The sequence below is a fragment of the Pezoporus flaviventris genome, unplaced genomic scaffold (assembly GCF_033815535.1).
Source record: "Pezoporus flaviventris isolate CSIRO_AGI_PZ_B2104156 unplaced genomic scaffold, CSIRO_AGI_Pfla_v1 ptg000021l, whole genome shotgun sequence".
NCBI lineage: Eukaryota > Metazoa > Chordata > Aves > Psittaciformes > Psittacidae > Pezoporus > Pezoporus flaviventris.
In genome coordinates, this window is record NW_026892569.1 from 1,137,777 (window position 1) to 1,154,629 (window position 16,853).

Sequence of the window (16,853 nt, forward strand, 5' to 3'; positions counted from 1 at the left end):
CCACATAATTCCAACAATAAAATTGTGTTTCATCTAACGCTTTATGTGGATTGCACAAAATAGTCACTTGCCTTCAGCTCCAACACAAGGTCCATCCGCTTCTTTCCCAAAGGGTTGATGTCATTGAGAATTAATGCTGTGATGATGTCAATACCGTTGGACTCGTGAGTAGCAATGCAGTTCTGTCCAAAGAAAATTCAAACTTCACTAATTGTCTGCACTAAAAATGCAGCCCAGACTGGTGACCCAGCCAGAAGAGAAGAGTCACCTCTTTCATCACCTCGTAAGCTGTTTGAGATGGATAACTGAACAGAAAACTCCAATCAGTCGAATAACAAAAGATTAAGGCATTTTCTTTCAACCTTTTCCTAACATCAGCCATGGTATGTCCTACTGAAACCACCCAGCCTCAGGAAGCAGAAGGCAACACAGTTGATAAACGAAACGATCACATGCCAAAGCATCCAGGCTGAACACATAACTAAGGAAGAACACTGTTTTGCTAAGATTAAGGAGAGTTTTCTTTATTTTAGCTGTGCCAATCAACACCTACTTCAGTCCAGTCTAACCAAAGAATGTGAATTCCGGTAAATTTCTTGCTTACCCTTTAACCCTGCTTTTACAATGGTCTGTAACTAAACATACAAACTGACAGTAGCTTGCTGGCTTCAAAATCCAGAGCCCTGCTCTGTCATCAAGCTTCATGCAAAGATCCATACCTATATCTAGACTATTTTGGGATAGCTATCTCTTTATTTTGATTTACTCTAGACTTTCAGACTTCATGTGACTCATGGAAACAGCTCTAGCAAGAGCCACATTTAGACCAAAGGCAGAAGAAACAGGCCTGACTACTTGGTGATGCTTCTGTAAAACAGAGTCTTGGGTGACACGGTTTAGTGTGAGGTGTCCCTGCCCATGGCAGGAGGGGGTGGAACTAGATGATCATAAGGTCATTTCCAACCCTAACTATTCTATGATTCTATAAGATGAAGGGGAAAAGCATGGCCAAGCTGGGCAGCTGCCCCTGCCCTCTGATCCTTCCCGCTGGAGCAAACCATAATTCTTAGGTACCTAAATGCTCCTGCTTATGCCAGTGAAGTGTCCTCCCGTATGCCTTGCTGATCACTTCAAGGCACACAGCAGATGAGGACCAGCTGTGGGCCAGAAACTGCTTTATCTAATAGGATTATAGCAGTTATTCAGTTATGCCTTTCCTGTACCACAGTTATTTAAACCAGTTATTCCCGCTTGCAGCACACAACATACTGCTGACAGTATGGTTTGGAGGAAGCTGGACAAAGGCTGGTGTTCCAGAGTTTGGTGGTCCTCATTAAGAACCCCTACCACATCCCCATGGAAGTGCACTGACAGCTGGCAGTGACACAGAAGCTGATTATCATATGTTTATAGAGAAAGAAACAAACCAGCCCCTTTGTAGGGCAAGTCAAGTGAGCAGCACTGCAAGACAATGCAAGTGTAGACTTGGAGCCGAGCCCAGGAGAGCGCATGCTGCAGGTGAAGGGAGAAAGGGTCAGGCTTTTCACACCATGGATGTATTACCTGGTTCTCGTGGCAAGGTCCTTGACAGTACTCGGTCAAACTCTCCAGCGTCTGATTGATGAGCGCTACGTTTTTCTCATTTATATACAGCCCGAGAAGGCCAAGTCCCCCAGTTGTGCTTCCACAGATGCAGTCCAGAAACTGCAGTGTCTCACACACCAAGTTGTAGTTGGTCTTGTTGTTCTGGCAGCGTAGGAAGTTCTGCAAGGAAGCCAGGAAGGAAGGGAGAAAAAACAAACTGATATTTTATTAAGTTCATCAACCCACAATTGCACTGCATGGTATATTGCACTGATTGCTGTACAAACAACTTCAGCGTCTTTCAGAGTTTGCTTGAGCAGCAAGTTTTATAGAAGACAAGCAGTAATAAATCGAGTGCATCCATTAGAGCACCGAAGCCCAACATGGAAGCAGCTACTCACTGGGGATCAGAACTCTCCTGAGCCTGGAAGCTTTCCTTTTAGCATACCTACTACATTTCACTGCTAACAATCACTCACAGCTCTCTCCTCCCAAGGCCTTTCTCCAAGAGAGAAGCAGCAATTCCCTGGCTCCACAGTAACACCCTGCACAAAGGGTGAGGGTGTACCTGACTGTATCCCTTAAAAGGGGGCATCTCGAAATGCAATACTCTCAACTGCATTTCTTCCCACATAATTACTATAATCCCTGCTTGAAGCTGCTGATTAGGAGCAGCTCCTCTAATGAAACACCAGATTCACCAGTGTGGTTTAAACACTGTTCCACTCTCCTGTATTCCAAATAAAAAAAAACAACAACCAACAACCACCAAAACAAAGAAGAACAATCAATGAACAACAATTCCCCAGTGACTCAGATGCTGTTTGTCAGTGTATTCCCAGGAGCACCCTGTAAAAATGGATGGCCACTATCGTTTTCTTTCCCTTGAAGTTTCAGGAGGAGAGCTCCTATCTAGCTTGATTCTAGAGGGTTAAAAAATACTTCAAAGGTGAAAAAAACCCCACAGACGAACTAGATGCACAGGACTATGGAACCACCAAGGTCTTCCCTGCCAGCCTGCAGAGGAGCACTGTTAACTGATTGCCTCCAGTGTCTGCGTCAGACTAGTAAGTCTTTTAAGGCAAAGAGACTGAGAAATTGCCAGATTCAATTGAAAGCTAAGCTAAAAAAAGAAAAGTCTGTCTATGAATGCAGACTAAAGGTGACAGTGATTCAGCACATTTCAGCTGATTGCTCATTTAGTATCCTGACTTTTGATTAACTTGTCAGAATGTAGAAGGTTGATGCCACAAAAATCACAGCTCGTGCCTTCCCTCCAGGAAAAAAAGCAAAAATAATGGATAATACTGAATGTCATTAAACAAAACGCTTCCTGGCTGCGGTATGGCATTTATTCTGGTTATAGCTAGGTTTATACCAGCCTTTAGCATCTTGATCCAAAGTCAATGAACAGAAAGGAAAGAGGAGGAATGAGGCACAGAAGGACTATGTTAAATGGCTAAACTAGGGGAAGGAAGAAACTGTAGAAAACAAGACCCCACTGCACTGTGAGAAACTGCCCCAGGGAACATCTGTTGCTCTTAATTTTCTGTCATCCATAGCATCTCACTGGCTACAGAGTGGGAACCCAACTCATTAGTATTGAGCATGCCATCCTATTGCTTCCAGTGGGAATGAACCCAAGGTCTGTACCACCCACAAGACCCTGGATTCAGAATAAAGAATGACAGTGGCAGATTCAGCTTGAACGTATGAAAAACATGCAGCTGGTGGGATCTTCAGGAGAAAAGGAGGGGAAGAGCATCCACACTGCCTGACTTAAAGGAGCTTACGTACTCAGTTGAGAAACACTTTCAGATGGGATGAAGTGCACTCAGAATCAGGCAGTATTTAAACTCCTACCTTCGTGAATAACCGCCTGGAGGTACTCAGCTGACTTCACACTCTGTTCATTTTTAGGGAGCCCAGTCCTCCCCATTTCTGGGACGTGTGACCAGATAGGGCTACACTTGTCAAAGCAGCATCTGCAGCCAGTTCTTAATGCCTCTGCAGCATGTCAGGGTGTTGGGGACTTTGCTTCCCAGTACACAGCCTAAAGCCAAATACCCTTTAGAGCAAACACAATGACTAAAAATAAAATTGGCTTTCAGAATGCTTGCTTGATTTGTTCAAGGAGGGATGAACACCGAGTCCTTGGAAGGAACAGTTCTACCATGTAAGTGGGTAATGCCACCAAAAGCCTAAATGTTTTCTTTGGACAGTCTTTTGTTTTAACAGAGCTCCTATCCCCAATTGGAAAAACTTTGCAAATCAAGAACATAAATAAAAAGGTCTCAGCAAAGAGGTATATTTAAATTGCCAGGTTTTGCTTTACAAGCGACCAGGTAAAGCAAGGCATCTTGCACTGAATACAGGCTTGCACTTTGGTCTTACAAAGTTAGTTCTCACATCTTCTTGCCTAAAACATGGCAAGCTAAACCAGCTCTCTTTCTGCATGCAGCAGTAATGCTTCACGAGCCAAATTACTGAAACACCTCCCTGCAGCATGCAGAGCTTTAATGGTCTTTACTACTCAGGCTCTGTCTCCAGGGATTATGAATAAAAGCAACAGTTACATCTAACGTTGAAAGTTATATCAATTCTTGCTTTATTTTGCACAAAAGCAGTACTTAACCTACCAACTTAGACCTGTAATCTGAGCATGACTGCCTAGCATACTACCACAATATTTTTATTTCACAGAAATATCACATTCAATAGGAAAAAAATAATTGGACCATTATTTTTCCAATGAATTTGGGATTTTTAAGTGTAATGTTGAAGCTGAAGGCTTCTGGGCATCACCTGCCCAGGCACTGACTGTGGAAAGAGGGCACTGCTCCCTGCTCTGCAATGAATCCCTGTTCCACTCCTCACCTCCAGCCAGGGCAGCTCCTTCTCAGAGCCAAGTGTTTGCTGGATGCTTCCCTCACCTTGTCACGAGTTCAGTTCTCGTGACTGGTTCTGTAGTACCCAGGGACAGTGTCATTCAGAAAGGAGACAGCACAGAAAAGACCTCCTGAGGAAACCGGTGGGGCTGTAGCCCAGTCAAAGCAGATCAGACAACAAAAGCTGGCTATAGAGCCACGACAGCTTTGCTTTCAAGGCTGATCTCTTGCACTGAATCAGAGGTCAAACCTAAAGCAAATTTAATAAGAGCACCCAAGTATCTGTGTGCTGAGAGAGAAACAAAAATACCAAGAGTACTCCACAGCAAAACCTGATTTCAGCCTGAAGCGGGTAAGGAAACACACTTGTGTCCACTCGTTTGTCTCAGTCCTTGCAGTAATTTGAAGAAGACATTGCAATTCCTCCTCCTCCAGACCCATGGAGTAAGCTGGAGGTGGACAGCACCCTGACTGTCTGCAATGCAGAGCAAACTGCAGCTTTATCTGCCAAGGGAACATCTGAGTGATGCAAAAGGCACAGTATTGCAACTCCCTAAGTCATTTCAGGAAGACTTCCTCCTCATCCAAAACACATACTGACTCTTACAGCTGTGACTTGCATTTTCTTGGGTTTGCACATCATCAGGCTACTCACAATTGCTAACAGCTTGTAAAACACTTGGTTTGATAAAGCTACTTCTGCACTGGGCAGGTGATTCCTATTCGCTTCTAACTCAAATCTAACTTGAGAACCGCTCAGGCCAGTTTGTGCACTGGCTTGAATCCAATTTTGCTCCTATAGCCTTCAGTGCCTAGCCAAAGACAGCAGCAGCAAAGCATCATGCGCGTGCGGTTTGGACTACTGCCACATAAAACCGCGTCCTGCTTGTCTCCAACATTGCTAACGGCATGAAAATTGTTTGGCAAAACAAAGATCAAATAGTTTTTTGAGAGAATGAGGAGAAACCCTGATGTACAGAACCTCAGCACCTATGAAATGCTATGAGAAGTACACGTTCATGGCACAGGAACATTACCATACAGATTTGATTTCATATATTGCCAGCAGCGGGGCATTCCAGTTCAGTGGAAGTGATTTGGCAGGTCTGAAAAGCACTCATGCAGGGTCCTACACTTCTGGCGCGCTGTATAACAATATGCAATCAAGGCAATTATCCCTCCTTTATAATGGCATTTAGTACATTGTACTGCATCTCACTAGCTCCTTGCTTGCCTTCAATTCTAATCCAGTGGTAGTGGTTATGCTGAATAAAAATCACGTTAAATGCTGTCCATTTGTAAGCAAAAGTCTTATCTCCTGCGGAGGCATGCGCTAGAGAAGATTACCAACATACAAGATCTGCGCTCACTGTTTTAAATTATACAAACACATCCCAGATTATCACAGGACTGCTGAGGTTGGAAGGGATCTTTGGAAACTCCAATCCCGCTCACCCTGCCATGAGGCATCATCGAGCGGAGTCTGTCTCCGTCCTCTTCACGTCCCCTTATCAAGTATTTGTACACACAGGTGAGATATCCCAAGCTTTTTCCTCTCCTGCCTGACCTCTCCCAGCTCTCTCCGTCTCTCCTTGCCCATCAGATGCTCTGGTCCCTTAGCTACCTACAGTTTGTGAAGGCTGGTCTTAATCAGAAGAGAGCAAGGAGACCAGCATTCAGCAGCAGACCCATGGCTCTCCATAGTCTCCTTCTGCTGTGGGTATAACCTAAAACCTTCTTGCTGCCCTTCATGTCCCTCACCAGATTCAACTCCAGCTGAGGCTTTTCTGACACCACCACCATTTGTTCAACTCTGTGCACATGAACAGATCCATGAAAACCCGGGAGAAGCTGCTCACTGGAAAGCAGTGTGATTCCTGTTCAATTCTAACTCAAATCTAACTTAGGCAATTCTGGAAGACACACAGCTTCCAGAATAGGTCTGGAATGCCTACTGCTGCTGGAACCGAAGTCCCAACACTCTTTATTTTTCCATATGACTTCTTTTATTTTCCTTCCCCTGTCAAAAGTAGATCAGTAACTTAACAGCAGAACACTTGCTTGAAGTATGGACTTTTAAAAAGCCATGTCAGGTGTTCATCCCACCATCTCTTACATATATTGAAAATACCACTGAACATTGGATAACTGGACTTCCCTGTATTTGCCCCTCAAGATATAAATACTCTTTTTTTCTGGCTAAAGAAAATAGTTGGTCATGTATCAATTTAAAAAGACACAGGATTAATGAGACTGATGGGAACTGCGGTGACTGCATGAAGCGACACGAGCACGGCGGCTCAAGGAGCCAGACTGTACCTGCAAATCCCGATTGTGGTTTTCACAGAGCAGCTGCAAGAACCGGAGGATGGGTTGCATTATTGAGATCACAGCACTCATCTCCAGGTCATCTTTGCTCTTGTCTGCTGCAGACTGTGCTCCTTCTCCTGCCGAATAATGGTCATCAGGATCAGCCTCCCTCCGGTAAGTGTTGTAAGCCTTTTTTGTAGCTGCAGAGGCCTCCAGTAACTGATCCCGTACTTCCTCGGTAATTTGGCTCATCGGTTCTCTCACTACAACACACAAGAACAGCTCTTCCTTAGGCAAAATGAATAAAGGGGACCAGAAAAATCTATTCACACATTTCCCGCTAGTTTCACACGCAGGCCAGCTATTCATCACCAGTTCTTTTTGTAAGTATGTTTAGTGTGATGTGAGGGTCTTGAGTTTAGAAGGGTATCATGTCACATTCTTTGCACCTTTTATGCGAACCACATTAAAGTTACAAATTCTGGTATTAATTGGTTAGGGTGCACACATCTAGAACTATCAGGAGTTACAATAAAAGGACCTGCTATCAAAGAAAAAATAGGATTTCTCCACTTATTGTTAGAGAAGGCACTGACCACAACCCACAGTCCAGGGTCATTACTATGGATCAGATTTGAGCAGCTTGTCACGATAGACAAGGCGGCAGAGTCTCATCTCAAATACTTTTCATCATTTCAATAGCACAATCTCACAAATGGATGAAGAGGGGATGAAGCTCTTGAAATCCTGAGCCAGGGCACCACTGATCTCTGAACTTTGTTCTGTGGGATCAGAGATCAGAGCATTATTGCAGCAACTGAATTGAGTTCAAAACACAGCATTTTACTCCCTCGTCACTTCAGAAACGAACAAGCAGGGATTACCTCTTTTCCTGTTCGGTACATCTCGGTCTGACTCTTCATCTTTCTTTTTATTTCCTAAGTCACTAGTGTTGACTGTGACAGTAGCCTTGATTTCTTGCTGTGCCACTTTCATGCGATCATAAAAAACCTTAAAGAACTTTTCAGATTTCTTATCTTCTGTCAGTCGGCAGAAAAATGAATGCTACAAGGGAAAATGAAAAAGGTTGGGTATCTTCATACGCAGGTTGGAATACAGATTATTTCACCTTTCTGCACTGCATGATATCCTGAAGGACTGGGAGGTTAATTAGTTTTCAGTAAACTGAAACCTAGAGCAATGGAAACTTGTATTTTATTGTTAAGGAAGCCCAAGTGTCTCAGCTACATTAACTCCCTTATTATCAACTTGCAAATACATTTTTAAGGAGAAGCAAGCACAATAAATCACGCCAGCTCCAATACATCTAGGCAGCACACTCTCAACAACATAATTAAGGTAAGTACAATGAATTAAGGTAACGACAATGGAATGATCTATAATTTGATTCTCAGTTCAGAAAAGCATGTGAGCAAAATACAGAGGAAAAAGAACTGTCCTGCCTTCCTGCCCTCAAATCTAAGGGACTGTGACTCATAACACGCCATAGTCAATGTTAATCACAGTCCAAAACCGCACAAACAGGGCAATGTAGTGATGGACATTTTGTGCTAAGTTTCCAGTGCCCCGTCTGTAGCAGACCTCTTAAAGCTTCTTTTAATTCCTATTCTAATACATCTTTAAGTGATAGAAAAGCTCAAAGCACCAACCACTTCTAAGAAGGTTTATTAGAGTTATTCTGCCCATATGTGCGCAGAGGCAGAAAGTTCTTCCTAAAATTGAGGAGAATACAAATCATGTACAGGTCAAAAAGAAGCCAACACAGCGAGTGATCAGACGATTCTTGATGAAACCAATATGCTGTTACATAAATCAGGACCAGAGCTTAAACACGACTGAAGGATGAACTTGTAAGTGGGTCACCTTATGCAGAGTATTATGAAATTAGTTAGCATTCTGCAGCAGCTCACGATCCAACAGCTTTACATGATGAATAGGAATGAAGCTTGATTTATTGAAAAAAACAAATTAAAATGGGAATAGCAATATATCCTGTCTGCTTTCCTGCGAAGCCAAGTGCACAAGGCTGTCTCTGGTACGCCTGCCTTTGATCACTCCCAAGCAGCTGCAGTCAGAACTGCACTGAATGACTTTGAAACACTAATAAAGTTGCATCTTTGATTACAGACAGCAGAAGAGCACTACTGTTTAAAGAAGTTGGTCAATATTCACATGAGATATCCCTCCCACCACGGCAACACCTTCTACCTGCCCAGAGTATCTCAGGTAAAGTCTTAAAAGAGTTCCTTCTTACTTCTACTGGTTAGCAGAGAGGAGGAAGAGGAGAAGGACCTAACATGGACATCGCACCTCTGCACAGCCAGCCACACTGGTACCTCCTCCTGACATCCACTTATACAGTCCAGTAAATCAGACATATCAGGGCACTGGAAGAGGTGCCTTCTTCTGAAAGACATTGCTACAGAAACATCGCTGGGCCTTGTGACGTGACACAAGATAATATGGGTGCCCAATTCATTTAGTAGTATTTAGTAGTATCATTTAGTCATTATTCTCTAATTCAATGCTTTATATAAAGAATGTTTATATTTTCTTATAAACTATAACCAAATAAAAACATCCCTTGTCTGAATGACAGTTTACTTATCCAGATATTTATTTTTCAGTTCCAAACTGGTTCTTTCACCTGACCAGACCTAATGGACAGAATGCTATCAAACTACAATCATAACCCAGAGACATGTTAACATAGTTTCCCTGAGCTGCTGACCAACAACCAAACCCATGGCTGGGTTATCTGGACAGCCAACACATCAAAGCACAGTCTGTTACATGGTAGCTACAAGTACAGATGGAGGAATGCATCTAAGTTGTATCTTGAAAATTTTACTCTACCAGTACTATGAAATGAGGATACCTGTAATAGTATTTTACAGCTAGACCAGTGTAACCCATCAGTTCTAGAAAGGGTAACCCTCTTCTGAAACAACACCATGGTTTGCTCATCAGGTGAGCAGTAGTTCTCACCTGGCTGCACATCTCAAGAGCCTGGTACAGGAGGAGTTTCCCTGTAATGAAGCAGTGGTGAAGGAAAAGAGTTTTTTTAGATGAACCACACTGAAGAAATACCTCGTATGCGAGTAATTGTTAGGTGCTGACAGGCTTGATTTCTGTCGTCTTTTCAGGCTTCTTTAACTGACTTTCCACTGCACTTCAGAGAAAAAAAACCCAAATGAAACGAACATTTCCAGTAAAGCTTTCTCGTACGTGCTCTGCATACATTCAATGGTTGTCACAAAAGGATTGTTTCAGTTGAGGTCAGCATGCCTAACACCTTCACACATATGAATGTACCACATGCCAGCTATCAAAGATACTGTATTTTAAGAGGTGTGATCTTGCACGTTGCACTTGAGCAGGTAACTGGTGGTGATAATTATGACAGAAGTCCTAAAATTTCTTTACAGATATAGCCCTAAAGAAAAAAAAAAAGACAAAAATCTCCCTTTTAAGAATGGAAACTGAGTGGCCATTTTAGAATACCGTATGCTAGGATCCTGGCTTGCACATAAACATTGAACAAGCAGGACTGCTGAAAGAGCAAGCATGCCAAGAGAGCAGCTTGCAACAAGGAGAACAGCAAACCTCTACACTCGTACATGGTTTTGAAGAACAGTGCTTCTAACGTACCACTGACACAGCAGCACTTGACATGAGCCGTCCTTTTGAGGGGACCCTAACCCACAAGCAAAGTGTCTTGCAGCAAGATGGAGTGCTGCCGTCAATGTGCACCAGGCAGAGAAGCCCAAGCTGGCTTTTCATCTCCAGACAGACCCTGCCAATTCAGCCACCACCGAGCTGAGACTTGAAATCTCCTAGAAACTCACAGTAAGGCAGGGAATGGTGACCCCTGACATACCAGTACATGGACTGTACCTGGCTGTCCCAGTATGAGGTACCAAAGGAAATGATACCCAAAAGAAAAGTGAAGATATGAGCTTCATCTTGTCCTCAAGATGCTGGTGGTGGACCAATTGCCTGCTCTTGTTAGAGAATGAATGTTAAAATCATGCAGCATGAAACTGTATTTTATTTCAACTGTTTTGTTAATGACTGTTATTATTGCCATCAAACGAGAGACATCACATGACACACAAGATCATGAGGTTTGCTTTATGCATGCCAGGTTCAGCAGACAGCTTTACAACTACACCTATCTCAGTGACACACAATGTATCTCCAGAGCACAGCAAGCAGCTGATTAAAATGAAAAGACTCCTCTGATGCGAGAATATCAGCGATAACGTGATTGCAATTAATTACACAGCCACAGAATGAAAGAAACTCAAAAGCATCCACGCGTGACATGCACAGGCTTCTAACGTGACAGCCACGCTCACCACATGCAGGACACCATGCTCAGTTCTCAACCCTTTTTAAAGACAGAACAACCACCACCTACACAAACTCATTCAAAACTAACGTGGGGCAATGGAAAGAGCTTTGTTAAGAGACAAAAGGGGAAAATCTTCTTGCATAAAGTTTACAAGTTCAAACTCTTGCAGTGGCTGGAGAACATATCTGTATTTTTGTGGTGCACTGTTTCCATACAGGTAGGAAGCACTAGGCAAGAAGCAGTATGCTGCTTATTTTACAGGCATATACATGAAGCCTTATGATAAGCCTGAATTTGTTTTGAGGGGATGGAAGAAGAACCACCCAGCATGGGCACTGCATACCTGCAAAGCGAGCAACAATCTGGAGATTCCTTCTCCAGACACCAGAAGTGGTTTATTAAAATACCACAGAGTAAAACAACTAATAACACCAGGTACCAGGAAACATATGGAATAACCTCCTCTTCCTTCTCCTCTCCATCACCCAACTCTGCTCCTAAAGAAATCCAACCAGACACCTCATGCATGGCAAAATACACCCCTTACACCTTTTCCCCTCACACTGCTTCTGAGCCAAAGGATGATGGTAAGGAAGTACCATTACCATACCATCTATGACTTAATTTCCCTGGTCCATGCAAAACATATTGCAGAAGAGAAGCTGCGAACCAAGTGACAAATTTCACTAGAAAATAAATCGAAGACCAAGTTCAAACTGTAGCACATTGATCACTACAGCCTGGCCGGCCCTTGAGCACCATCACCTCTTCGCTCTCACTCATTAACTACGCCCAAAGCTGTGTTTAAGTAATGTATCTTCTTCAGAAAAGCACCCTAATCTTTCTTCAGAAGGCATCAGAGATGATAAACCAGGTCTGTCTGGAGTCTGTTCCAGTGATTAATAACGATTAGAAACATGTAATTGAGCTCCTTAGTATGTCACTAACTTTCAGTCACCGATTTTATTTTTTAAATGTCTCTTCTGCAGTTATCTCCAGGAACTTGGCATCCTCTCCCTTTCCAATTATTTACATACACTGCTCAATGCGCACTTACCTTGTTTGCTAATCTGAATATACTATTTTTGCTTGCTGTTAATTCAAATTCATGTACTTTCTGTGGCTATTAGTTTTTGGCACGTTCTTAAATATTGCAGATCATGAGAAATGCAGATTGCAGAATCACATTAAAAAAAGATAATAAAAAATCAGCAAGGCATGGGCACATTTCCACTTCACCTCTTCTCCCTTCCTGCCTTGCCTTCTGAGACCTTTGACATATACAATGTACATAATATACATAGTTTCTGATGATGAGTGGAAGAGAAGGTCAGCCTAACTACCCAGCAGTTCAGGGCAGTGGGATTATAGAGGCAGAAGAACCCCACAGCATGGACAAATGCTCCTCACCATGTCTCATGCACCAGCAAATCGGTGGCAAACTTCTTTTTAACCAGGAGGGCTGTCATCTGCCCTTGGGAGAGTGAAGCCATAAACCGCAGCAGAACAACACCTTTATGTAAGGTGTACAGGGTGCAGACCCAGCTAACTAATCATAGAATCACAGCATGGTTTGGGTTGAAGAGACCTTTAAAGGAACTCCAGTTCCAACCCGCTGCCATGGGTAGGGACACCTTCCACTAGAGCAGCTTGCTCCAAGCCCCATCCAACCTGGCCTTGAACACTGCCAGGGATGGGGCAGCCACAGCTTCTCTGGGCACCCTGTGCCAGCGCCTCAGCACCCTCAACAGGGGAGTTTTTCCCTAATCTCCTCTGTCAGTTTAAAGCCATTCCCCCTTGTCCTGTCCCTGCGTACCCTTGTCAAGTCCCTCTCCATATTTTGCTGTCCCCCTTTAGGTACCGGAAGACTGTTATAAGGTGTCCCCTGAGCCTTCTCTTTCCCCAGGCTGAATAATCCACTACACATTTAACTATCCTACAATAAATTTAACAATGAGTGAGTCTACACCCAGCGTAGGATTGTTAAATGGGGGTGTAAGGAGTGGGGGAAGAGAGGAACCAGCTGAAAGCAGCTTATTCTTAGCTCTTGCCTTTGAAAAGCTTATCCAGCATTGCCTCTGTGTGCTGTCACCTTTATCGGGAACAGCCTCCCCTACACTGTTACCTGTTAGCTGCATCTGCCCTGAAGTCACAACTGTTTTCCCAACCGAGAAAAGAAACAACCATTCACTTGTTTTGCATCAAAAAAGCTTCACTTCCTACCCCAGACTCTGTAATTACAGGTTGGACGGTATGCCCTGAGTGATCGCGTTGTGAGAAATATAGCTAAAAACCTCTCAGCAAGCCCTGGGTTGAAGATGCATCTGCTCTGATGCGTGCTTCCTCCTGCAAGAAGGGTGGCCTGATTTTAGGCAAGCATTTGGCTGCAGAACCCAAACAGAGATTGCCATCATGCCGCAGAGGACAGAGCATTTGCTGGACCACACCCTCTGTAATTCAGGGAGCTGTTTCAACAGACCACAACCACTAAGCCCTGCCAGACCATCCCACCAGATCCCACAGAATTCCCTAGGAAAGCAAACATTCGATTTCCAATGAACGAGGGAAAGCAAAGCCCCAGCAAATACCTCACAAATTAAAGCAAACTGCTGTCATCTCCCTCCCCATTTCTCTAATGCCAGCGAACAGAAAATACCCCGTGAGCTTGACTTTGCCAGGGATATTTCGAAGAGGAAAGTCCCTCCAGATACAAGAGAAAGAGCAGCTACCTGGCTTCAGCTCAGGACATTTTATTCCAACACTAGACAGAAATTATTATGGGGATGTTAACTCGCTTGGGTTATCCGGACAGGCTGCCAGCATGAACTAATGCAAAACTTCTGTGCTACTTCATGCTTGCGGAAAGAGCCTGCCACCCCCGTATGGTTGCTTCTAGCTGGACTACTTCAAAGCAGCCACATTTTGAGGGGAACAGCACTGCTAACACAAGCACCGAATTGAGTGCAAATGCCAACCCTTTCCATTCTGCCTAAACATATTGCAAGGGCTCAAACTGCAGAGAATTCAAACCCAACTTTGTGTTCTCTCCCCCTCATTTATTTATTTTAAATATCGCTGATTCCTCTCTTTTCTTGAAATCTTTCGTATGTCCTGGCTCCCTAAAGATCCATCACTCTGGGGTGTGAGTGATAGATATCATTAGTCTTGCATAGCTTAAGGAAACGGCAGCTGAAGTATTTTGTGCTGAACATACTTCACAGTTTGAAGTAAACCCATAAGGAAAATCTGCCAGAACACCTCAATTGCCTGTTTCTTTTGCAAACTGTAAAATAAACTTTGTCCTGAAAGCAGAAGGGGGACTTCCCAGCTCTGTTTCTCACAAATAAGACAAACACTGTCTCTGCCATGGGCATCCACACACCATCCTCCAAGGCTCTGCTCTGTGCTGGAGATTCCGCCCCACCTTCCGGAGGATGTTTCTGGAGGGGTACAAGCATACACAGACTACCCCATGGAATCACTTATCCTTCCCAACCAGATTTAAGTAAAAGCAGCCGCAGAATTTCACCACTTGATTCAGGAAGAGCCTGTACAGCCTACATGTTCTCCTACTGCACCTAAAACCTTGACGCAATTTGAAGTAATTTCACAAAAAGGAAAGTAAGAATAAACCTCGCAGAGATACAGTCCCCTTGTGCCCTTCCAGAGCCAGCACAAAACCCATGGGACAGGGAAGCGGCACTGGGTGACCACCAGAAGGAGAAGGCACAGTGGGGGAACGACAGGTAGAAACGTGACTGTGGGGTTCAGGGTTTGAATCCCCCCGCAGACAGAGCAGATGGCTTCCACAGCGTGGGAGACTCCGGGGCCTGACCTGCTTTCAGCACAGAGTCTTATTTGAGTTCCTCCGGCATACATGTGGGAGCACGCACCCGCTGGGTCACTCAGTTAATCTGTGCAAGGCTCTTGCATGGCAGGAGCATGAATCCCACTTCCTTACCGAACCAGCGAGCGCTGTGTAGGTGTGAGAAACAAGGAAGTCTGCAGACTCCCCAAAAGGAAAGAAGGGGGGGGGGGGGGTAAGAAGTGTAAGATCTTCTTGAGAGACAGAGGAATTAAAGAAAACCATAGCAACAAGTCAGTCCACCTACCCAAACCACCCACCCACCACCAGTTTCATTTGCTGACGCACTTCAAAAACAAGCTGGCTCCTACCCGCTCTGGAAGGTGAGCAAGCCCTGAGAGCTCATTAAATTCCCTTCTCAGCCACTCTTGTATGCCTGCAGCTAGTGAGCAAGTGGGATATAAATAGAAGTTATATAACACGGCTTTGTTGATTCCTGTGCTCACCAAAAAAAAAAAATAGGGGAAAAAAAAAAAGGCAGCCTGACCTTGTTTTTCTGAGCAGCCTCTGCCTGCTCCTGGAGGAGCCAGTCCTGCTAGGGGGCATCCTCAAAGTCTACCTTGGACCTGCTTCCCAGTGAGAGGCACAGGGAGCATTAGCGATTTACAGCCCCACATCTTCCACCACCAGGATCACACCAAGAGGACTGGCATATGAGAGGTCTGTGGTGCCCAACAACCAGGAATGACACAAGGCTACAGAGACCAGAAGACAAGTCACACAGGTGTAGCACCTCTCCTCCTTTTTCTTCCTAATATACTGCTCAACTGCACAGATGGGTACCTCAAAATCTTAGGCTAAAACCTCCCTTTAAGCAAAAAGAATGAAAAATGTTATGATACAGGAATATTGATGGCCCAATACGCTTCACTAAGTTGCACCAGCTGCAGCTCAAGTGCTCAAGACTATCTTATCATCAGCATCTCACCTCATCCACCCTCTTCTCAATCTCACTTATGCATCTTACTGCCCTCAAAAACAATGAGATCCTCTCTGCAGGAATATCTCCTCACAGCTTCTGGCCCTGTCTCTCCATGCATTATTAGCAGGGCTTGTCTGTTTGTAACATGGTGGTATCTAAGGGCTAAGAGAGATTGAAACCTCACTGTGCTTAATACATTATAAAACACAGGAAAGAGACAGTGTGCTCCTATGGGCTCACCATCCTGAGTCTCCTCACATGCTGCGGATCAACAAAGCATCAGTAGATGGATCTCACTGCTGACTTAATCAATAGCGCAGGGTGCGTGCCTTGTTTTGAAAGTAACTGCTATGAGGGAGAGGCTGGATTTGCAGTGGGCTTCATTTGGAGACAGCTCTCTTTCGCAGAAGGGCAAGACCTCTGCCCACAGCTGAACATGACGGTTGATGTAGGTCCTTACCAACATGTACGTTTTTATTTTAATGTCATGTTCGGAAGCAGCATACTCAGAAAATAAAAAAAAGAAAAGGTTTATTTTAACTTGAGAAAAACCTCACTAAAATGGTGAAAGCCACAGGTGATTACTTAATACATGCTGACAGCTTGCTGGTTTTGCATTACTTTCCTAAACAGGTATTATTAAAATGACATAAAGAAGAGAGAACATCCTACAGCAAAGAATTCTGCCTGTTATAAACAAACAGCAGAAATTAAGATACTTTTTTATCAACAGCCAAAAGTTCTTGAGTACCACTTCCAAAAGTTCAGCAATCTAAAGCTATCCCTGCCTCTGAAACATTTAGCATTACGGACGATTTTGTATGCCCCAAGATACCTGCGACCATTGCAAAGTCTGTAAGGAGCAAACCTGGCTTAAAAAGCCCAAACCACAATTGCTAAAGCACT

At 44.0% G+C, this 16,853-nt stretch overlaps 1 protein-coding gene across 2 annotated transcripts in view; it reads right to left on the bottom strand.

Moving 5' to 3' along the window:
• ITPR1 (inositol 1,4,5-trisphosphate receptor type 1) overlaps positions 1 to 16,853 on the bottom strand; it is a 170,900-nt gene that overhangs the window by 38,456 nt on the left and 115,591 nt on the right. For both annotated transcript variants that reach the window (XM_061455692.1, XM_061455691.1), the window contains 4 exons: positions 7,667 to 7,847; positions 6,792 to 7,045; positions 1,564 to 1,764; positions 72 to 182 (listed from right to left, as the gene is read on the bottom strand). In XM_061455692.1, coding sequence (XP_061311676.1) covers positions 72 to 182; positions 1,564 to 1,764; positions 6,792 to 7,045; positions 7,667 to 7,847 — 747 coding nt within the window. The remainder of the gene's footprint in view (positions 1 to 71; positions 183 to 1,563; positions 1,765 to 6,791; positions 7,046 to 7,666; positions 7,848 to 16,853) is intronic.